The sequence below is a fragment of the Ascaphus truei genome, chromosome 3 (genome assembly GCF_040206685.1).
Source record: "Ascaphus truei isolate aAscTru1 chromosome 3, aAscTru1.hap1, whole genome shotgun sequence".
In the NCBI taxonomy this organism is placed as follows: Eukaryota; Metazoa; Chordata; class Amphibia; order Anura; family Ascaphidae; genus Ascaphus; species Ascaphus truei.
In genome coordinates, this window is record NC_134485.1 from 122594276 (window position 1) to 122619490 (window position 25215).

General features: G+C 43.9%; 1 protein-coding gene across 10 annotated transcripts in view; it reads right to left on the reverse strand.

The window, feature by feature from the left end:
- Nucleotides 1-25215, reverse strand: part of DCAF6 (DDB1 and CUL4 associated factor 6) — a 397587-nt gene that overhangs the window by 160885 nt on the left and 211487 nt on the right. For 8 of the 10 annotated variants that reach the window (XM_075589478.1, XM_075589475.1, XM_075589477.1 and 5 more), the window contains one exon: nucleotides 14793-15002. In XM_075589478.1, the coding sequence (XP_075445593.1) occupies nucleotides 14793-15002 (210 nt within the window). The remainder of the gene's footprint in view (nucleotides 1-14792; nucleotides 15003-25215) is intronic. The other 2 variants (XM_075589480.1, XM_075589471.1) reach the window with 1 other exon arrangement.

Consider the following 25215-nt stretch of genomic DNA (forward strand, 5'->3'; position numbering starts at 1 on the left):
CAGCCTTTAGCTGGTGCAAAAAATTGGCGTGCTTTTAAAGCACGATTGACTTATCACTGCTTAGTGAATCCCGCTGATTGGAAAAAAACGCAGCGTTTGTCGTTTTTTGCCTGATCGGACGTATTTTTTTCCCTGGCTGAAAAAATGCCTTTTAAGAACCAATGTTCCGATAGGCTGCCAGGGCTACTAAGTTGGTGTCAGTAAGTCTGCTGGACATCGGAGTTAAAAGCAACCAGAGGATGCCTGAGGTGTGAAAGCTATTTGGGTAAAAGGGAAAGGCTCAAGTACCCACGTCTTGGGATCAATGGCAGTCGTCCTGGGTGCCATTTGTCCTAACAGACTTGGAGGAGCCTGACCCAATGGTGGCATGAGATAGCCAGGGACAGAGGTGGCAAACTTATGCATGTCCCTTCGCAATTTCAGATTTCCCGCAGACCCATCTTTCCATACCAGCTTCGCTCTGATTGGCTACTGAGAAAGTTCCCATGCTCTGATTGGCTGTAGTATTTTAGAAGCAGAGGATTTCGGGCTAAGTCCCAGTCAGGGGGAAACTCTTATTTAGAGTTCTGTGCACTTACAACAGTCTAGTTTTCTATCACAGACCCACAGTAAGTGTGATTTTCATTGGTATTTTGTATTCCACTGTGTGTATGCCTATTTCTGTGATTAAACTACAATTTTTTTCATTATCTTGTTTTGCTCAATAAATGATCCTGGTAAAAGGTGCACAATAAACCTGGTCTCCCGTGACACCCACACAGTCAGTCACCCACACACTCAGTCACCCCACACACACACAAACACAAACGCTGTCTCTCACACACACACAGCCTCTCTCGCATTCACGCTCTCTCCTTCTGTCCCTCTCTCACACTCTCCCTCTCTCACACTCTCCCTCTCTCACACTCTCCCTCTCCCCCTCTCTCACACTCCCCCTCTCTCACACTCCCCCTCTCTCACACTCCCCCTCTCTCACACTCCCCCTCTCTCACACTCCCCCTCTCTCACACTCTCCCTCTCTCACACTCTCCCTCTCTCACACTCTCCCTCTCTCACACTCTCCCTCTCTCACACTCTCCCTCTCTCACACTCTCCCTCTCTCACACTCTCCCTCTCTCACACTCTCCCTCTCTCACACTCTCCCTCTCTCACACTCTCCCTCTCTCACACTCTCCCTCTCTCACACTCTCCCTCTCTCACACTCCCCCTCTCTCACACTCCCCCTCTCTCACACTCCCCCTCTCTCACACTCCCCCTCTCTCACACTCCCCCTCTCTCACACTCCCCCTCTCTCACACTCCCCCTCTCTCACACTCCCCCTCTCTCACACTCCCCCTCTCTCACACTCCCCCTCTCTCACACTCCCCCTCTCTCACACTCCCCCTCTCTCACACTCCCCCTCTCTCACACTCCCCCTCTCTCACACTCCCCCTCTCTCACACTCCCCCTCTCTCACACTCCCCCTCTCTCACACTCCCCCTCTCTCACACTCTCCCTCTCTCACACTCTCCCTCTCTCACACTCTCACACTCTCCCTCTCTCACACTCTCCCGAGGAATTCACACTTAGTATAAATATAGAAGTGCAAATAGTTAAAATGGGTGTGTGCCGCGCACGAGCGTTCTAAGTGAAACTTCTTTGCGTTTTGTCACTGAAATTGTGTTTTGATTTTTAGAAACAGCACCATCACAAATACAATTTCTGTGGCAAAAGACAAAGAAGTATCACTTAAAATATGGGTGCATTAAAGATTCTAGGATGCAATATTTACTTCAAAGCTACAAAGGAAAGTGCACTGAATATTCTATGGCACACAGAATATGAACTTATAGGTACACTTCAAACTTGTAGATTTGACTGGTATACTCAAAAATGAATCACACCGGGCACAGCATCGCAGATTCGCTGCTCTTCCTGGATGGAGAGAAATGAGAGGCCGGGTAGGGAGGGGAGGAGCGTGACAGCCAAACCCTGCCAGCTGGATATCTTATTTACCCTATATAGCTTAACTGCCCTATACCTACATCAAAATAACCTATACTGCTTTCTTCCAGATCTGATTCTCAAGCTTCACACAGAGACATCGTAAATCCCCCTAAACCAGAAGACAGGTAGGGAACACATCCCCTCCAATACATAACACTGCGGGAATGAGGGTATCTAGACATTGAGCGACTGCGAATCAGGGTAGATCCCAGGCGGGATTGCTGCTTTAGAAATTGTGAAGCTGGGGCATCCAGACACTGGTTAAGGGGTTCAAAAAAATAGTCATTCACATCTGGCTTTTTTTTCTAGATTAGTGAGGTCATCCGACATTTTCACACACACACACACGCACGCACGCACGCACGCACGCACGTAACTATGTAACAAGGAGTAATTGTAGTAAAGTATAAATGTAATACAATAAATAAACTGTTATGTCAAAAACTAATGTTATTAGTTCTTATTAGGAATTTATTCCATTTTTTAAAGTGGGGGCGGGGATAGGGGTGGGGGGGGGATAAGTGGCGAGTAGCTTTTTTGATTTGGCGAGTAGCTTTTTGGGTAATTTGTCAAGCACTGTATATGATGGTAGGGGTTAGCCAGGTTAAACAATAAAGGTTAAGCCCATCTGGCTACCCCTGAGAACCGTGGGTCCGTGGCAGCTACATACAGTTGCACCATAAGCCAGGGGCCAGGTATTATAACATGTAAAAGTTAAAGTGTCCCCTGCTTTTTCACTTTTTATGTTCCCTTTGCCCCATAAATGTGAAACTTCTTGTGTGTAAGTTTAAAGTGGGATATTTGAGTATGCAATTATTTTGTTTGCAGGAGTTTGGGGCCAAAGTTACCGGTAGTCCTCTAATTCTCCCTCTGCAAGCAGGCATGATTTTCTGGTACACGGGTTGAATTATCCCGGTGCTACCCAGTGTCCCTAAGACTCCTGGTTTTCTCAGTCAGCCCGGGCATCTACCAAGGCGCCAGCATGTCTGCATAGAGTCCATAGTTCAAAGAGGATGTCCAGAGGTGAGAAAACAGTTTGGTGGACGAGGAAGGGTGATTGTCCAGGTCTGGGGTCAAAGGGCAACCTGTGGGGACACCTTTTGAGTCTCAAAGACTTGGCGGAGCCTGCCCAGTGGGTGGCAATGAGTTAGCCAGGGAAGATACAGCTCATAGGCGATTTTCCATTGGCTACTTCATATTTCCCGCCCACCCAGCTTTTCGAGCCAACTTGACACGCCTCCTCCTCTGACATCAGCCAAGAGAGGAGACCTCATTTCTATTGGATAGTGGGATAGGGTTCCCGCGCTCTGATTGGTCTCTCTTCCTACCTCCATTCTAAGGATAGCTTAACGGATTGTATGTAAGGAGATGCCAAGAGAACCAGACCATTCTGTGACTTGGGCCGATGATGCAAAGGCGGGCTTTTCAAAGTTTCTCTGTTAGAAATAGCAGAGCAACCAGCTTCATTTTTGGAGATAAGAAAGCCTGCCTAGCTGAGGCTAAGTCAGACGTGAGGTCCTAGTTCTCATTTTAGAACGTAGCGGTCGCGGCTAAGGATTTTAGCCGAAAAGAGGACCAGGAAGCCCGGGTGGATATCCCGGTCAGGGTAAGCCTTCCGAAGCAAGCGCCCTGCACCTATTTGAGCCTAGTTTTTGATACAATTATAAAAAGTCCTGCTCTCCCGTGACAACATACATTCAATATTGATTTTACCTTTAGATGTTACCTTTAGAAGTCTTCACCATCCGAATCCCGGCTTATCTGGAAGCTCACGACCCGCGACATCATCCAGTGCAATCTGACTACATCCTCCTTAAAGATCAGCATCAGGTACAAAAATCTTCTTTCTTTCCTCTTCTTTCTCCTATCTTCATCTGTCATTATTTTCTTCTTAACTTTAATCTTCTTTTCTTCCAATCAAAACCCCATGGTAAAACCAAAATGGATGTTGACTCATATACATCTTAAGCTCAAATTTGATGGAAAAGGCCTTATATAGGGCATGTGATGTCACATTTTAGGGTCAGATGGTACAGCTCCAATCCGATTGGATGCTGTATCACTTGACCGTCTTTTTAAGGATGTGACGTCATTTCCAAGGGAGGTACGTAACTTCCTTAAAACCACATGTCTCATATCCCATGGTATTACAACCAATGGGATTGAAGACAATCCCATTGGTTGCTGACCCATGTGATACACTGGCGACACACTTTATTCGAGCTCGGCTAGTCCCACGAATTCGGGTATACCCGGGTGTATTGAGGTTTGTGACTGTTTTCTGCCCGAGTGCATTGGGTTATTTTCCAAGCAGGGATTGAAGCATTTTATTCCCACTGGCTGCAATACTGCACAGTATATATATATATACTGCATTACAATTCATGAATTTATGCCATCTGGTAGACACGCGAAGCATTGCAGCCTATTAAATCCTAATCATTATCATTTAACAGATCAGCCGCCCGTCAGCCAGGCATGAACCCAGGCTGGGAAGGCAAACGCAACGGGGCTTGTCAGAGGTGAGGAGCGGCGCATTCCAGGTATCTGCCAGGTACATACTGGGTATTTGCTCGAATAAAGTGTGTCGGTGCAGTATGTTCTATTAGTTTTAAAGGATGTGCATCATCCCTAAAAGTGATTTCACATCCTTTTTAACAAATGGAACATATCACATGGTACAGGAACCAATGGATTGTCTGAAATTCCATTGGCTGTAATACCATGTGATATGAGCCATTTGGTTTTAAGTATGTGACGTACCTCCCTTGGAGATGACGTCCTATCCTTAAAAAAATAACAAAAGATGGTCACATGATACAGCGTCCAATCGGATTGGAGCTGTACGAGCTGACCCTAAAATGTGACATTAAAGTTCCTATATAAGGCCTGTCCCGTCGCTTTTTAGGTGAAGATGTCGACGAGTCAACATCCATTTTGGATATACCATAGGGTTTGGATTGAAAGAAAAGAAGATTGAAGACAAGAAAAAAAGAATGACAGATGAAGATAGTAGAAGGAGAAAGACGATGAAAGAAAGAAGATAATTGTACCTGATGCTGATCTTCAAGGAGGATGGAGTCGGATTGCAGTGGATAACGTCACGGGTTAAGAGCTTCCTGATACGCCAGGATTCGGAGGGTGAAGACTTCTAAAGATAAGATAAATATTTAATGTATGTAATTGTCTTTTTTCGTTTTTTTTTTATTGTATTTATTTGTATGTTTTTCATTGCCCATTGACTGCTAATGTATTAATCCGTGCCTAGGGTACAGAAAATACAGTGACAGGCAATGCATTTTTTGGCAAATGCTTGTTGTGACAGTAGGGGGTAACCGTACTCTCAAATAAAGGTTAAGCCCATTTTGGTTACCCCTGATCCGTGTATAAGGGTCCAAGAGAGTAACATTGTATTTTTCCAATGTGTTACCAGTAATAAAAGTATTTTACGTATTTTTCCCTTGCTGGGCATGCCAGCGAGCAGGGATTGCTAGCGTATGCATTTCAAGGTTGTTTTTGCGGATGATCTGTTAACAGAATGTGCCTAGGAGGTTGGGGTCCGGAGTTGTCGGTTTCCCCTATAAATGTACCCGGGAATCATGCCTGATTCTTGGATACATGTAGGCACATTGTCCCAGCAATACCTCCCCTTAAAAACGCAAGTGCGACTCACCACTAGGGTACCCTCCTTCAGCATAGCCCAGAAAGGAGAATGAGGCACAGGGATGAATAGGTATTCCTGTAGCTGATGGAATCCCTAGGTTAAGGCGGGTACCCCAGCTAGAGCCAAGGTGACCCAGAACCAGTGTAGGGTTTGTGGGTGCCCAAACGATATATAAGGTTAGGGGTTTGACTCAAAAAAAAGTCTAAGAGAAAGTGTATAGGGAATAAATCCGATAGGAATAAAAGTACATCTTTCTTTTCTGTCCCCTGTACCCCGAGACTCAGATATATATTAAACAATATACCTTAGTATATTAAAATATACTTTATTAAACGTAATGTAATGTGCTTGTTACATTCGGAACCAAAGTCTGCTGGACATCGGAGTTCAAAGAAGTCAGAGGATGCCAGAGGTGTGATAAGCAAATGGGCAGCGAGGAAAGGTGGAGTACCAGGTCCAGAGAACAATGGCAGTCGTCTGGGTTGCCATTTGTTCTGCCAGACCTGGTGGAGCCTGTCCCAGCGGGTGGCATTGAGATAGCCAGGGACGGAGGTGGCAAACTTGCGCATGCCTCTTGGCTATTTCTTGCTGACCCGACTTTTCTAGCAGATTTGGCTCTGATTGGTTGCTTGGGAATTTTCCTACGTGTTGATTGGTTACTGAGTTTTGTGAATGAAACTCAGAATACTATAAGAATCTGTGAGCCAATCAGATTGTAGTTCTCCGGAAGTAAGAGCGTGGGCGGGCTTTTCAAAGTTGCACTTGCGCGAATAGCAGAGCAACCGGCTTCGATTTCAAGCCAGAAAAGCCTGCCTGCCAGAGACTAAATCAAGCTTTCTGCGGCCAAGTTCTCAATATTGAATGTAGCGGCTGGACTTTGAGTTCCATGAGATTTGGAGTAACTCGCGGTCAAGAAAGTTCAAGTTCTCAGAAGAGAAGGGAGTGGTGGCGTGTGAAACTTCACGCCGATTTGGGTTCCAGGAAATTCCGGCCTAAGTCCCGGTCAGGGTAAAACTCTTAGTTAGAGTTCCCTGCACCTAGGAAAATCTAGTTTTCGACCCCAGACCCCCAGTAAGTGTGTCTTTTCACCTGTAATTTGTGTATCATTGTGTGTAAGCGAATTTGTGCAAATAAACTTATATTTATTTACCTTGTTACCTTGTTTTGCTCAATGACTGATCCTGGAAAAAAGGTGTAACTAACCTTGTCATCCGTGACACTTGTTTTCTATTGTTATTTTTTCGATTTCTGTTTATTGTTTTCACTAAATTATTTGGTATTTGGAATGCTTGTTTTTTTTACATCTTAGGATTGGTTAGTGGTTTTATTTCTGGAATTGTTTTGTTGGTTAGGTGTGTATTTAATTGTGTTTTGGTATAACATAATTTTTATTCGTTTGTGGTTTTGGTGTTAGAATAATTTAATTTATGTGTAGCGTAGAATTTTTAGTTCATTTATTGTTGTGGTGTATAGGTGCTTTTGTATTTCTTAATTGTTGTGTATTTTTCGTATAGGTTGGCCATTGACTGCTATAGTGGCTTATCATGCCCATATTGTTATGGGTATGATTAACCACTGTGCCAATCAATGGGTAGAGGATTGGGGTACTTGTGCCAGGGTGAGTGGTTAGGCCTCCCGTGTGGGTAGCATGTTTTGTTGGTTTAACCCCTTAATTACTATAGCGCTTATTATTCGCTACAGTGATTAAGGGGTTGTGACGGTAGTGGGTAGCCAGGCTATAAAATAAAGGTTAAGCCCATTGGGTTACCCCTGAAAACCATGGGTCCCTGGCAGCTTCATAGCGCCATTAGCCAGGGGGCCATGTAATGTAACATGCAGAAGTTAAAGTGACCCCTGCTTTTCCACTTCTCCTGTTTCCTTTGTCCCAGAGTCTTGAAACTTCAGGAGTGTAAGTCTTGGGTGGGATATTTGGGTAGAATTGCTGTTATTTTGTTTGCAGGAGTTCAGGGGCCAAAGTTACTGGTAGTCCCCTAATTCTCACGGCGTGCAGGCATGATTTGCCGGTACGCGGGTTGAATTACACCAGGGCTACCCCGTGTCCCCCAGACTCCTGGTTTTCGAGCCCTGATATCCCAGACCCATTTCCCCCACGGGGTATGGGTCTCCCCAACACATATTATGTATTAAACTATGTTTTATTATGTTTGGTGCATTTACAATAAATGTCTATGCAGTCAGCCCAGGTGTGACGGTAAGGGGGTAACCTGGCTATACAATAAAGGTTAAGCCCATCTGGTTACCCCTGAGAACCGTGGGTCCCTAGCAGCTACATACAGTAGCACCACAACCTAGCACCATAAGCCAGGGGCCAGGTATCATCACATGTAAAAGTTAAAGTGTCCACAGCTTTTCCACTTTTCATGCTCCCTTTGTCCCAGACACATCAAACTTTCTATGTGTAATTTTTAGGTGGGATATTTGGGTAGGAATACAATTATTTTGTTTGCTGGAGTTCTGGGGCCAAAGTTACCGGTAGTCCCCTAATTCTTGCCGTCGAGCAGGTGTGATTTGCCGGTACGCAAGTTGAATTACACCGAGGCTACCCAGTGTCCCCCACACCCATGGTTTTAAAGCCCAGATATCCCAGTCCTATTTCCCTTACAGCTATGAGTCTCCTCAAGGTCCCACATGTATTAAAATGTGTTTTATTGTGTTTTATACATTTGTTATAAGTCTCTATGGAATCAGCACGGGCATCTACTTAAGCACCAGCATGTCTGCATAGAGTCCGTAGCTCAAAGAGGAGAGGATGTCCAGAGGTGAGAAAAATGTTTGGTGGGCAAGGAAGGTCGAGTGTCCAGGTCTGGAGAACAATGGGCACCCTGTGGGGACACCTTTTGAGTCTCCTAGACTTGGCAGATCCTGCCCAGCGGGTGACAATGCGTTAGCCGGGGGAAATACAGCTCGTAGGCGCTTCTCCCATTGGCTAATTCGTATTTACCGCTCACCCAGATTTTCGAGCCGGCTTGACACGCCTCCGCCTCTGACGCCAGCCAAGAGAAAAGCTCCTGTTTCTTTTGGCTAGTGGGAAAGGGTTCTCATGCTCTAAATGGTCGCTCCTCCTACCTCCATGCTCAGGATAGCTTAGTGAAGTGTATGTAAGGAGATGGCCGAGGCAGAGAACCAGATGATCTAGTGACTTGTGTCGATGAAGCTAGGGCGGGACTACTTTTCTACCCAATGGGCTGGCAGTAAACCCTGGTATTTACAGGATTACCAGCAGTTGGTATGGGGTTTTCCCCTTCATCTTTGGTACTGCACTTGAGTGACAGCAGGGGGTGGTACATCCTGTTGTAGCAGGGACAATGGGGTGCCCGCCTTCTGGCTGTACTTAAGGGCAGGACCGCCCTAAATTTATCCCTATGTTAAGGGGGGTACCTCAGTTAGTGCCCAGGTAGCTCAGAACCTGTATTGGGTGTGTGGGTGTCCCCAACTGTAGATAAGGCTGTGGAGGGACTCTCAGAGTCCAAGCTAAGTCCTACAGATAGTGTGTGGGGAATAAAGTCTGATAGGAATAAAAGTACATCTTTCTTATTCTATTCCCCATACCCAGAGACTTAGGATGTATTCAAAGTATATTTTATTAATACTGTAATGTACTGTACTGTGATTAACACACACATTCCCAGTAAGCTCAAACTCCAAAACTCCAAAACCCACCACATCACATATATATATATATATATATATATATATATATATATATATATATATATATATATATATATATATATATATATATATATATATATATATATATACACACACATAGTTGTGTGAAAAAGAAAGTACACCCTCTTTGAATTCTATGGTTTTACATATCAGGACATGATAACAGTCATCTGTTCCTTAGCAGCTCAAAAAATTAGGTAAATACAACCTCAGATGAACAACAACACATAACATATTACACCGTGTCATGATTTATTTAACAAAAATTAAGCCGAAATGGAGAAGCCATGTGTGAAAAACTAAGTACACCCTTACTGCTTAAACCCTTTGGCCAAAGCGCCATATGCCTGCATACCAACGTCAAGAAAGAACCAAATTTGCAAGTCCTAACACTAAACTGTGAACCTTTCCTTTTACCTCTGTATGAGCCGGAACAATCCAAAGCTAGCCAAGAGACTGTAAATTAAACTATCTCTAATACCAGCAATGAGCATGCTGACAGTGAAGAAACTGTCAACGAGACCGTAGAGGACCCTATGGAGGGACCCTCTTAAAGGAGACCTCAAAGTCACGGAGCACCTCCCAGAGGAGCTACGGGTAAAGGGCCCTGTTGCCAAATGCCTACTAGGGTGGCTCCAACGAGCCAACCTCTGGATCCACGAAGCCCGTGCTTCATACCCCAAAGAGACTATGTAGAGACATTCATACACTTAATGGGACAGGCTAAGCCTCAGGACTGTGTTTATTACTCCCCCGAGGGAGTTGCGGAAGAACCGCACCGACGAAGTCAAAGATTTAGGCATCCTCCAAATACGATGGCCTATGATTCAATTGGGGCACCCCATTATGAGGCTCAGCAGTGGGCTCGTAGCAAAGTGAAATCCGTGATTACGATGTTCACTGAAATGCATAACCTTATGTAGAATCATTATAAGTGTTAAGTTGTACTCTTGAAGACTGCATTTTTATTATATAATTTGATATATTAAGCTGTTCCCAAGCAGGGACATTGGGGTTTCACCAGGGGGAGAGTATAGCAGGGTCTTCCCCCGGTACCCCAGGCCCCTCGCTTACCTCCTCTACAGCAGGGATAGTTGCGGGTGGTCATCGCCAAAGGTTCTCGGTGGCTCCCTTCGTAGGGCGCCGCCATGCTGGAGTGCGCGCGCATGTGCAGGGAGATTGTGCATGCAAGAGTGACTACATGCGCGGCGGCCATTACAGGAGCGCACACATGTGCAGGAGAGGTAAATAGCAGAGTCCAGGTTGGAGAAAGCTCTGCAAGGGAACTACAACCCCCAGCAAACTCTAGGGCTGCAGGAACATGTGAGGCACTGCAGCCAATAGGGCTGCAGCATTTCCCTGCTGAGCAAGAGATACATTTTGCGCCCTTCTGGGACCACGCCAGTTGGAGGAGGGATAAGGAAGGGGTAGGTTGTATGTGCAGGTGTCTGTGGCACCTGCACTAGGCCAGATACCCCGTTAGGCCCCAGCTAGGCACCGACTTCCCTCAGCTTGTGGTTGCTGCAGGGACAGGCCCATAGCATAGGAACACTGCCCCTGTAGCTTCAGCGTGAGGGATACAGACAGGACCAGCTTAATCCTGTTCATAGGTGGTTTGGGACCAGATCACCCATCACATAGAGACTCTCATCAAAGGTGGCACAGTCCCGGTGGGATACCACCCAACGTAGAGGCGGAGGCTTCGCGGGTTACGGCAACGGATCCGTGGATCCCATCATTAGCTACAGCATCTGCACTCCCGGGTGTGGACACACACGGCAGGTACCCAACTCCTCACATGCACCAACTACACTTTAGTGGGCAGCGCTGTACCACACATTGGGTGGGGTGATTGACCTTGTGGATACCGGGTTGGTTGGGTGCCCAACGGCCCCTAGGTACTTTGGGGGATGGTGACTCCATTGAGAGGGGGTGGAGTATTGGAAGGTACAGCCGTGCGGGGCTTGGTGGGTAGGCTGTAACTATATTAGCTGCATATAGTGAAACTGTTCTGTTTACCAAGTGTATTCTTTATGTGTCCTGTAACAAGGGAATTCCACATGCTAGAATTCTGTACAGGTGGAGGCGCTCTCGTGCACCACTCAGGTGCACACCAGGTTCCCAGCAGCAGAGGCTCAGATATTCTGGGCACCATCAGGTATTGCACCACACCCATACACCATAGCCACACATCTTCCAGGGGGTGGGGGAAAGTGCGCTACACACACACACATAAATATATATGATGTGCTGGGTTTTGGAGTTTGAGCTTACTGGGAATGTGTGTGTTAATTTAATTTCTAACTGGCAACAGTTGTTTGGCGATAGGTGGCCCCTCCTCCCAGAGCTCACCCCTCCCCCACCTTTTTAACTTGGGAGGTTCTCTCATTTTGCTGAATGGACAAGACCCACTGAGGTTGTTTCCCCTCATACAGAGGTAAAAGGAAAGGTTCACAGTTTAGTGTTAGGATCTGCAAATTTGGTTATACCTTGACGTTGGTATACTGACTTAGGACACTTTGGCCAAAGGGTTTAACTAAATAATCAAGAATGTTATTATTGAAGTATTTGTACTTATTACCATATATTTTTGTCAATTGGATGTAGCATTGGGCACCCCTGTCTTTTGTTACTCAGAGGTGTGAAAAGCATTTGGTCAGAGGGGGAAAGGCTGAGTACCTACGTTCTGGAAACAATGGCAGTCTTCCAGGATGCCACTTGTTCTGCCAAACTTGGAGGAGCCTGTCCCAGTGGGTGGCATTGAGATAGCTGGGGACAGAGGTACCAGGTTTGCGCATGACTCTTGGCTATTTCAGATTTCCCGCTGACCCGGCTTGCCGGGTTGGCTCTGATTGGCTGCTTGGGAAAGTTCCCACGCTCGGATTGGCTGCTAAGTTTCATGAATGAAGCTCAGAAATACTATAAGAAGCTGTGAGCCAATGAGGTTATAGATCCCCAGTAGTAAGTGCGCGGGCGGGATTTTCAAAGTTGCTTCTACGCGAATAGCAAAGAAACCGACTTCGATTTCAAGCCTGAAAAGTCTGCCTGCCAGATTCTAAGTCCTGATTTTATTGGCCAAGTTCTGAAAATTGAACGTAGTGGTCGCGGCTGGGATTTCAAGACGATTTTAGTTCCAGGAGTTTGGTACTAACCCCATGTCAAGAAAAATCCAGGGATAAGTCCCGGTCAGGGTAAAACTCTTATTTCGAGTTCCCTGCACCTAGGAGAGACTTGTTTTCGACCCCAGACCCCCAGTAAGTGTGTATTTTTGACTGTATTTTGTGTTCCATTGAGTGTATGCGAATTTATGCCGAATAACTTACAATTCATTTCATTATCTTGTTTTGCTCAATGAATGATCCTGGTAAAAAGGTGTAAACTGCCTGGTCTCCTGTGACACTAGGTCATTGTGATGGTAGTGGTAGCTGGCATCACAAAACTGGGATGAAGCCCAGAAAGCCACCCCTAAATTCATGTAACGTGGCCACCTACGTAAGGCTTATTTCGGCCAAATGTTCTTTAATATCTGGAGGAGAAAAGGGAATGTATAATGCACTATGTATGTAAATCCAAGCACTTTATTCCATGTTAATGCAATCCCCCAGTCTAGTTGAGCAAGCAATTTGAGGTAAAGTGTTTTGTGATCTACAGTATGTGTAAGCACTGTGATGTGATTTGGGAGTCAGTCTTGTAAAGTGTAAATTGGATTATTTACTCATTTCTAAGATAGCAGACTTGTAATGTGATGTGTACATTTGTATGAAGCGGACACTGTGATTTAATCAGCTGAGGTTCCTGCAAAGAATGTGGATTGAAACAAACGCCAGGTTGGAAGGCGTGTGGAGATTCCCTCAGGAATTCTGTGAAGGAGTTTGAATCTTGACAGTGACCAGCTGGAGATACATGTCAGAGGGGACTGCTGTGCGTGATCAGCACTCTGATATCCTGGACGAGAAGCGTACAGGGCAAGCCTTCTTGAAGCAAGCCCCTGCACCTAGCAAGGCTATAGTCTACTTCCCAGGTCCCCAGTTGTTGTTGTATCTTGTTTTGTACATCTTTGTTTTGTCTGCTGGCGTGCCAGAATAAACCTCATTTTATTCAACAACTTTGTCCTGTCTGGTGCTTGTGATCCCGGTGTAAAAGTACTGGTCTCCCGTGACAGTCATTAATATAAAAAGTTATAAAGCAGTGGCCCCAGTACTGAACCTTGAGGCACTCTACTGACAACTTTAGCCCAATCTGAATATATTCCATGTATGGCATGTATGGCAACTCTGATGCCTATCCTACAACCAGTTATTAATCCAAGTACAAATACTTGCACTCAAACCAATTTCCTTGTGTGGTACTGTTTATCAATAGCCTCGGCAAAATATAAATAGATCACATCAACTGCACTGCCTTGATCTGTATTCCCACTTACCACCTCAAAGAAACCAACAAGGATCGTTTGCTAATTGTAATTCATTTTCTGTGATTAAATAAAGGCACTACTTACTGTATGTTTGCTTTATGACAATCAAGTGGTACTGAACCTGTGGAAATGAAGTCCTTGAATATTAAATATAGCGGACTGCCTATGACTGAGCTGAGCTCCTTAAGAACTCGTGTATTATCAGGACCAGGTGCTTAATTTGCCTTATTATTTCACACTGCCCTTAGCACTTCCAGTGTTAGCCAAATATCAGTTAATTTTAAGGATATGGCATTTGTTGTAATATCTTTGCAAGCGTCTCCTCTACATACAGAGGCAAATAATCTATAATAACTCAGCCTTCTTATGTGCTTGCCTCACACTGAAATAGTCCAATTAGTATTTTTTGAAATAATTTAGCCATTAATATACTGTACGTACCTGATACATTTTCAGGATTGATCTTACTTACAGTAAGACTTTACTGAATACGGTCCTTGGAAATAGGTGATCCACAGACATCTCACAAGATTAATTACTTACCTTCTATCAGGTTGAAGTTACCTCTCCCTAAAATCACACAATCTTCCTTATCATCTTGAAAGCATCAACAGTAGCAGAGGTGAGGGATATAATAATTTCCTATAGCGCATTTCTCCCAATGGGACTCAAAGCATTTCACAATTACAGTATAGTGCACAGTACACAGCACATAATAATTTTTACAGACACAGTCCCTGCCCCGTAGAGTTTACAATCTATGTTTTAGTGCCTGAAGCACAGGGAGAGAAAGTGACTTGCCCAAAGTCACAAGGACATGACACTGGAATTTGAACCAGACTCTGTGTCATTATTTAAAGAGTCAGTGGCTTTACTCATTGAGCGGCTCCTTCTCCTATATACTGTAGTCAATTAGTATCTAACTTGGGTACAATCATTTCACATATATTTAAATTTTCCTGATTTAAATGTAAAAAGAAAGTTATTTACAGTACATACAACTATTAGTAATATAAAGCACTTCAATAACCTTACTAGAAATGTTGCGTCCCTCAGAAGCAGTTGGAGATGGCATGTGTTCAGTTTCTTCAGGAGATGTCAACAAGTGGCTTTCTGTTACATTTATCATGGAAGATTGCATACCCTGGGCAGATATGGCACCCAATTCGGTCGTAGTTTCAGATGTCTGTGACTCTGTGTTACTTGTAGAAGTGGTAGCTGAGGTGTTTGGCTGTGAACTCCCTGCTGTAAAAACAAAATTAAAAAACATATTGCAGATTAAAACCTATTACGCTCTTTTACAGCTCATATAAAATTTTACTGCACGTTTGAGCTATCTGAATAGATCACAGTGTTAAACATATGGGATTCCAGCTATGCACATTTAAATGAGCATAGAGATAGCTTATGTTTAGTTTCATTTTGGTGTGAGACTTAGCATGAATTGCCAAGCAAACTAAAACATCTATATATAATGGACATGTGAAAACAAGGAATGTGTGAAATTGCATAATTTTATGCTTATTCCAGTGTCATATTTTAGAAACTTGTTCATCACGTTTGTTTGTTGTGTTTACAAAGCATGAGGATCATTAGCCAGTGAGGTCTATGCAATCCCAGACTTGGTTGAGTTTTTTTACGCATTTTAGATTAAATGTATCAAATTCTATGGGGACCATTCATTAATCTGCAACAGTGCTTATCGGGGGCACTCTCTTATAAAAAAAACTCTTATTGACTTTAATGGCAGCTTCGGTGCTATGGTATTCTGATCAGCGCTATCTAAGATTAATGAATAAACACCGTAGAATTGCATACATTCCATTGTGTCATGTGTTTCCTCCTAATGATACATACACAGACACATACATTGACACCAAGAGGCACAAGATTACAATGACTCTTTTGTGTTAATTTAGCTCCACTAATAACTTGATTAAGGCGTGATCCTTGGCTTTTTATTGGAACGCTAATAAAAATACCACTTGTGAGCCTATTCCCATGTCTCCACAGGTCTGCAACCCTGTCTTTCCCCATTATCTCTTGGCAAGCATTGCTTCCACTGCAGTCAGGAATTCTAGGAAATTACATGCAAATGAGCACTCACAGTTACATAGTAGATGAGGTTTAAAAAAGATAAATGTCCCTCAAGTTCATCCTATGCCAAATTTAGACGACAGATACATTATCCCATAATTTGTGAGTCACTTTACTTTTTTCCATTTTAACATGGGCATAAACCTATGCCTGCCGTATTACACAGCTTTCACAGCACAGCAAGAGTAGGATTCCAGTTTTAATTTTTACTTGGAGAAGTCAATTCTATTAGGATTCTTTTGGGGCTATTACATTCCAGCCCATTTCCAAGCTTTTTAGCTTATGCAGCATTTTATTGTATTTTACAAATGTGAATAAACATTATCCCCTGGGAGCTTTTCTAATGCCATATTGCACTGGTCAGCATTTTGTTTAATCCAGATTACAGATATCTCCATTAGTGTCAAAGGTAATGCACCATTGGTGCTTTGCATGTGTTTTCTTTTGTCATCCATATATCTTCATGATTGGGTGAGAACACGACAAGATACGTTTGGACACTAGAATCTGGCAAATAACACCTGGATTCACCTAAGGGTTTGATTTGGCTTAATAGACTCTTTTTAATGATTGTTATAATTGGCGCCATATAGGTCATTTGCATATCCAAGTCCTTTCTGGTCTTGGAGAAAGCCAAAAAAACAAACAAAAGATGAGAGAACATTGACTAGTGACTTTGTATGGAAGTTTCTTTGGTATGTCATTAGGGGGTGGTCCTGGACCTTCTTACCACGCCCCTCTGTACAATTATAATTTTATTATTGATTAAATTGATTTTAATATACTTCATCATTTCTATTTGGTCTATCTGAGTGCATTCATGAGGGAATCTTTTGTTTGTTTGTTTGATTATCCCTTTGTCCCTTTTTGCACCTGATATGATCTCTGATTACTTTCATACTACATTTCTGTATTTCAGCTGATGCAGGAGGTCCAGAGTTGGTGGATACCCCAAAAATGTACCCAGGAATCATGCGGGATTCCCGGATATATACTGGACAGGCACATTGTCACGGCAATATCTCTACTTGAAATCTCTTGCGCGACTCACCGCTAGGATTCCCTGCTTCAGCACAGACCAGAAAGATAAATGGGGCATAGGGATGTGGGGTGTCCCTTAACTTGTCAAGGGGTCCCTGGGTTAAGGGGGATACCCAGTTAATGCCCAGGTCACACAGAACCTGTATAGGGGTTCTGGGTTACTCCAACCATACATGAGGTTGTGAGGAGTTTTAAAAGTCTAAGTCTAAGCACCCCTGGAAGAAGGTGTGTCTACGCCGAAACGAGCGCCGTCGGGTACAGCAGAGTCCCCTGAGGTGTCCAGGAGTCAGAGAAGCAGAAGGAAGCAGCGGGGAAGTTTATTCATTTCCTTTTATTGTACTGACCTAACACGGGCCCGCTCCCTCCCCCCCCCCTCCCCCGCTCACAACGTGGGACGGAGGGGGAAGTAACAGTCAGTGAATGAGAGGAGCCGGGCGGCAGTGAGCAGTGGCGCGCTCACGTGAATGAGAGGAACCGGGCGGCAGAGGATTGGATGACTGTGGTGGAGCGTGCTGTGCGCGCGCGCGCACGAGCGCTCTCAAGTGCCCCCAACTCGCAAGTCAAGTCCAATTCTCTACTGCAGCCAGGTACATGTCACTGCCTCACCTGGTGCTGTCCTGTCCTCCATTGCGGTGCCACGCTGCTCACTGAGTCTCACTCTGTCCGTCCTTCTCTGTGTGTGTGTGTGTGTATAGATGTGTGTGTAGATGTGTGTGTAGATGTGTGTGTGTGTAGACGTGTGTGTAGACGTGTGTGTAGATGTGTGTGTGTGTGTGTGTGTGTGTGTGTGTGTGTGTGTGTGTGTGTGTGTGTATATGTGTGTGTGTGTCCCCTAGGAATTAAACATTCTTTTGATTTGAGGTGCAAGGGGGGGGGTGATTTGAGGTGCAAGGGGGTGATTTGAGGTGCAGGGGGGTGATTGGAAGTGCAGGGGGGTGATTTGAGGTGTATGGGGGTGATTTGAGGTGTATGGGGGGTGATTTGAGGTGCAAGGGGGGTGATTTGAGGTGCATGGGGGGAGAGTGATGTGAGGTGTAAGGGGGGAGAGTGATGTGAGGTGCAGGGGGGGAGAGTGTTGTGAGGTGCAAGGGGGGAAATTGATGTGAGGTGCAAGGGGGGAGAGTGATGTGAGGTGCAAGGGGGAGAGTGATGTGAGGTGCAAGGGGGAGAGTGATGTGAGGTGCAGGGGGGAGAGTGTTGTGAGGTGCAAGGGGGGAGAGTGTTGTGAGGTGCAAGGGGGGAGAGTGATGTGAGGTGCAAGGGGGGAGAGTGATGTGAGGTGCAAGGGGGGAGAGTGATGTGAGGTGCAAGGGGGGAGAGTGATGTGAGGTGCAAGGGGGGAGAGTGATGTGAGGTGCAAGGGGGGAGAGTGATGTGAGGTGCAAGGGGGAGAGTGATGTGAGGTGCAGGGGGAGAGAGTGTTGTGAGGTGCAAGGGGGGAGAGTGATGTGAGGTGCAAGGGGGAGAGTGATGTGAGGTGCAAGGGGGAGAGTGATGTGAGGTGCAAGGGGGGAGAGTGATGTGAGGTGCAAGGGGGAGAGTGATGTGAGGTGCAGGGGGGAGAGTGTTGTGAGGTGCAAGGGGGGAGAGTGATGTGAGGTGCAAGGGGGGAGAGTGATGTGAGGTGCAAGGGGGGAGAGTGATGTGAGGTGCAAGGGGGGAGAGTGATGTGAGGTGCAAGGGGGGAGAGTGATGTGAGGTGCAAGGGGGAGAGTGATGTGAGGTGCAGGGGGAGAGAGTGTTGTGAGGTGCAAGGGGGGAGAGTGATGTGAGGTGCAAGGGGGAGAGTGATGTGAGGTGCAAGGGGGAGAGTGATGTGAGGTGCAAGGGGGGAGAGTGATGTGAGGTGCAAGGGGGAGAGTGATGTGAGGTGCAGGGGGGGAGAGTGATGAGAGGTGCTGGAGGAGAGGAGATGATGATGATGATGATGATGATGATGATGATGATGATGATGATGATGATGATGATGATGATGATGATGATGATGATGATGATGATGATGATGATTTTACCCGTGCGGCCCAATTTGTTTTTCCTTGGAGCAGTTCGGCCCTTCTCACTTTACGAGTTGTGCAGGCCTGCCTAATGCTAAAGAGGTCTGAATAGGCTTGCTCACAAGCCAAACCTTAAGAAGCATATACCATTTACTTGGAGGCACAGAGCAGGTGAGCGCTAACTAGATAATTAGTACACAATATGTAAATACAACCTTGCAAAGTAGATTCTTTGCAGGGGCTGCCTAAATACTAAAACTGACCCCCTAGGTCAGAATGGAATACAAGGGAAAAAAAGCCAAACCTTAAGAAGCATATACCATTTACTTAAAACTTGTTTGGTTTTGCAATTGTTTTGACTCTCTAACCACTTAAGATATGAGCAACAATCAAGGACAACGAAAGGGACATTTGTAGCCTTTTTTTATGGTTTATAAGGTTATATTTGCATCTCTAAGGAATATAGAATGACCAAAGATTACAAACTATGGGCAATGTGAGTTTTGTTTGGCTGATTTTTAACCATTTTTTTGTGTATTAATAAATTGCTGATACATTTGTTCATAATTGTGAGTGTGCAACATATGCATTGATTAGGATACTAAATATCATCAGGTTTTTCCTCACAAGAGACTCAGACAGGGTTTTAATTTTAAATGGCTCAAACTTTAACCCTTAATTTAGTGCTGTATGTCTAATGAGCTGGGTGTGTTTATTAGCATCCCTAAGAATTCTATGAGCACAGTATTAAGCTGAGCATAGACTCATATGTCACCTGAGGCATCTATTAGGGGTAGGTATTTGATGTGTCTTAAACGAGGCACTTACAGGGATTAGCTTCAATGTGGAATTACATTATTCACATGATGTGTACAAAGCTATAATAGATTGTGATACATACAACTGTGACTATGAATCTGAAGCACTAATGGGTGATTAAGAACTAAGGCTGTTTGATTATTTATCTAAATACCGGTTGTCCAGGAACACTTTAACCCTGCTCGTTGTTTCTTGAGTTTACATACTGACAACTTTATGTCTATAAATATATGGTCATTTTTTGAGATGTTTCTTTTCCTGTAAACATATCCAGACAGGTATATACAGTCAACACCTAGTACTGTTTGTTTAGAATTTATTTTGTTTACACATAAGCGGTCTTATTTTAGAGGGTTTCTAAGTAAATGTTAAGTTTTATATCATTTCATTAAACATATATACCGTAGTGCGCCGCAATTTGGGAGGCTTTTTCTGTGGTACTTCTTTGTACTGTTTATTTTTAATGCCCAGGTCACACAGAACCTGTATAGGGGTTCTGGGTTACTCCAACCATACATGAGGTTGTGAGGAGTTTTAAAAGTCTAAATCTATATTAAAATGAGTGGGGAATATGGCTAGCAAAAAAGTGGAGCATTTTATTCTAGTCCCTATACCTGAAGGACTTAGGATATTTTAAAGTGTATATTTTATTAACAGTGTGTTTTAAAATACATATACAGTATGTTTGTGCATGGTATTATGAGCTGGGACTTTCAGAACCGATGTGCTGAGTGAGTCACTGGGCTACCAGCTTGGTGCCAGTGAGTTTACTCAGACACCGGACATGAAAGCCACAAGAGGTTGCCAGGTGTGAAGAACATTTGGGCAGGAGGAAAAGGCTCAAGTACCCATGTCCTGAGATGACTGGAAGTCCTCCGGCCTACCATTTGCCTCAGCAGAGATGGAGGAGCCCGACCCAGCGGGTGGCTTCTGAATACCAAGTGGCAGAGGTGGCAATCTTGCGCATGCCCTTGGCTGATTCCGAATCCCTGCTTGCTCGGCTTAAGTAGACTGTCAGAACTCTGATTGGCTGGTAAGAAAGTTCCCATGCTGGGATTGGCTGTAGTATTTAATGAATGATCTCAGAAATACTATAAGAATCCCTCAGCCAATCCGGACATCCGATTCTAAGTGCCAGAACAGCAGCGCCAAATTTGAAACGACCAAAAGATGCTCTCGGAGAAATAGCAAGAGACTGACTTCAGAAATTTCAAGGCAGAATATTTTCTAAGTCCAGCTTTTTGCGGCCAAGTTCTCAAAAACCAACATAGCGGTCGCGGCTGGGATTGCAAGCCGATTTTAGTTCCAGGACGTTTGGAGCTAAAGTCCGGTGAAGCAATTTCAAGTACTCCGGAGGAATGAGAGTGGTGGCGTTCAAGCCAATTTGAGTTCCAGGACATTTCGGGCTAAGTCCCGGTCAACTAAAGACTCTCGTTTTATGTCCTATTTAGCTAGGAAAGTGTAGTTTTTTGACCAAGGTCCCAATTAAGTGTGTCTTTTCTTATGTAGTTTGTGTATCACTGTGTGTATGCCTTTTCCTGTGAATACATTTTCAATTTATTTCATTTACCTGTTTTGCTCAATGTATGATCCTGGTAAAAAGGTGTAAATGCCTGGTGTCCCGTGACACCCCCTGCCTAGATTCCCCTAGGAGGTCAGGCAGAGGATTGCTCATCCGGTCCCCTGTCGCTGGGATACAGAGAGCCATCATTGATGCCGCAGTCTGTCCCGTGACAGGGTTTACCCGAATAAACCTCATTTTATTCCACTACTGTGTTTTGCCTAGTGAATGAGTCTGGTAAAAATGTGTTAAAAGTCCTGGTCTCCCATGACAAGTGCATTTAGTGGATCAAGGGATAAATGACCAAAATATTACTGATACCATCCAAGTTAATTACATTGTTTATGTTGACCTTGTGAACATTTACAAACATTAACATATTTGCAATATATATTTATTGTGCTATATATAGGCTATTATTTTGTGTGTATATTGTATATATTATTGCATATAAGTACATATTCTATATAAAAAAACAAGCAGTCCTAATTTTTTTAGCCTGTATATAAACTAAAACAAAATTAAGTTTCCCCCGTTCTCTATTAAATCCATGCACACTTGCAACAGTAAGAAACATGCTCATCGTAAACAAAAGAAGCAAGCTTTATTATAATGTCTGTTTGCTTGTTTGAAAAAAAAAAAAAAAAAACAATTATATACTGTATATATATATATATTATTAAGGTTATGGTGGGTAAAAAAAGTGACAAAAACCCTCCACAGTAAAGCATAAAGCAACTGTAAATATTACTGTATGCTCATTTGCATGTCTTAGACAGGTCTGCAACCCTGTCTTTCCCCATTATCGCCCAGCATACAGTGCTTCCACTGCAGCAAGGGATTCTGGGAAATGACATGCAAATGAGCACTCAGTGCCACCTTTTGTCTCAAGCTCGTATTACACAAGCAGATCCTCAAGCCAATGCATGCTGTTTTAAACACAGCTTTTAGACAGAGGCTGGGATGAGATGCAAAGCCAGTAAATCCACTCACAGACATGTTTCAACCTTGATGGGTAGCATCAGTGTGAGGTTGGTTGTACTGGTTAAGCTGGTTTGAGACTAGACTAGGTATTCACCACAATTATTAAGGTTATGGTGGGTATATATATATATATATATATATATATATATATATATATATATATATATATATATATATATATATATATATATATAGTAACCAATCACTGGCATATGTCAACCACAAGATCTGAGTAACACATTTTTGTTGAAGGGATATGATCCCGGTCTTGTTTGTGACTCTTTCAGCAAGGTGAGGGCCTCTGATAGATCATTATTACTTAATAAGTGCTCCACTACTAAACATATCAGTTATAGTACTCCTAGGAAAGGATCGGTTAACACTGATGGGGTTTCACGGTTCATTACTACCTTTAACCAATCCCATAGATCCATTCAGGGTATACGTAATACTCATTGGAGCATTTTAAAGTGCGATCCATATTTGGGCAACATACTTCCAGAGCAAATACCTATTGCATATAGGAAGGCAAAAAACATTAAGAATATTTTAGCTCCGAGTAAATTGAGACCTACTGCTGTGACTGCCAGTGCTACATCTCTGGGCCAAATGGGTAACCATAGATATGGTAGGGGCCGTTGCAACACGTGTAAATATCTTACTACCAAATCGGAATTTGTCTCCCTTCATAAGAGTGGACGATATAATGTTAGGGGCAATATTAACTGCCTGACTACATTTGTCGTCTATCTCTTGCAATGTGGTTGCGGCCTTCAATATGTGGGTCGCACCACTCGATCCCTTAGTACCAGGTTCCTGGAGCATAGGAGGAATGTGATCAATGGTGTCACTACCCATAGTCTACCAAAACATTTTTCGTGTATACATCATAAGGAACCTGAATCCATGACTATTATGGGCATTGAGCACATTCCTTCCTATGCTCTAGGAGGGGAACGTTTCAAATCTTTGTGTCGAAGGGAGACATTTTGGATCCACCGGTTGGGGACATTAACCCCCGAGGGTCTAAATGAATGTCTGGATACCAGCACTCTGGTATGAGCATGTAGGTGCGGTTCTATATCTGTGCCCTCTGGTCTACTCCCTACATACTCTGTAATTCCCCACCCCCCCTCTTTTTGCGGTCTCTGTTTCCTTTTGTTACAATTCCTCATCCACATCTGTTTATCCTCTCTTCCCCTCCTCTTCCACCCCCTCCCTTCCCCCCAATTCTGTCCCTTTCCCTTTCCTTTCTTTTCCCGCCCCCCCCTCCCCTCCCTCTCACTTCCCCTCCCTAAACCCCCCCCCTCTTTTTTTCCCCCATTTACCCATTCATCATCCTGTCTAGATTATACCTTCCACACCTTGTTTCTGTGTGCTCACGCACGATGTTTGTATGTATTATTTGCAGATGCATTATTAGCATTTGTGCATGATTATGTGCAGTTGTGTCTGTGCACACAGAAACTGTTTAAAAAAAATTTGGGTTCATATCGCTAGGTTTTAATTTATTATTTAATGTGTATTTAGGAGATGTGTTGATATAATATATATTTTTGAGGTATTTTATGTATTATTTTAGCCATTATATGTCATAGGATTATTGAGCTTAAAACATTAATACATTTTTATATATTTTTAGTAGTTGTATATGTTTTTAATTATACTAAATGTTGTTATTATTTTTATTGAGGTTAATATTATGTCATTAGTATATACTGGGGTGCCCTGTTAATCCATTTTCTATATAGAATTTAAGTTATACATATTCTAATTACATACTGTCGCGGCAGAGCTAAGTCTAACACTTACCCGGTCTCGGCCGCGACAGATATCGGGCGCGCGCCGAGGAGTCCCGTGCGCGCGCCGGAGCCTCGGAGGATCGGTCCTCCGATCGAGGCACCCCCCTCCCCTCTCCGGGTCCACCGGGTCCCCCGGAGCCCCCCACCGCCATCCCCCACAATAGAGGAACCCAGGGCTTCCTCGGGGAGCCCTGGGCACGCGCCATGCGTGCACGCTCCCGATGAAGCGTGACCACGCATCGATGACGCGCGGCACACCGAGGGAAAAAAATGAAAAAAACGGCACTCCACGCGGCTTGCGGCTCCAGCCGCTTTAGATTCAGCTGTGTCGCCACTGTATATGCTCTTTGTAGGGGCGTAGCTAATACAAATTGATGCACCAATTGGATTGTAGACACTCCAGTATATATCTAGTCATCACTGTTAATGAACAATCCCTTTGATAGTTACATTGTTGTGACGAAACGCGTCAGGGACGTACATCACGACACTACGTCATTACGTTGCGTGCACGCTTTACGGCCGTAGCGTGTAGGAACTGTATTGAGGCCAACTCCAATGCCACACTGTGTGGAGGATTTCAATTGATCGTGGAAAGGACGGATGCTGTCGGGTGCATTGCCTAAAGATTCCGGTTGGACGGGACGGTTCCTGCATCGGTGGTGATCTTTTTGTCACAAATTGCTTGTTTTTCACTTATACTTTGTAAGTGTTTTTAATCCCTCCACCATTCCCTTCCCTATATTAAATGTACAGGATCACACTATGGGACGTGCGCTCTCTGTCTTCTTTTTGTATCTATAGATTCTGCTTTGGAAGTGGTTCTTCCATCTGAGAACTGCCGTGGACCCTTGGATTCTGTACAATTTCCTGCATTACCTATCAGGACTCATTCTGGGGTTTGGACATTTACACTTGGACTGTTTATATATATTTTTTATATTATTATTTTTATGTTTATATATTAGAGTGTATATTTTAGTTTGTTAATATTAATTTTATATTTTATACTCATTAAGGATTGTTTTGCATCTTGAAATTTAGCACTTTGAAAGGGTTTTTTATTTTTCACTGGTCTATGAGTGGCGCTACTTTATTCACTTTTTTTCTTGCTATATATATATATATATATATATATATATATATATATATATATATAT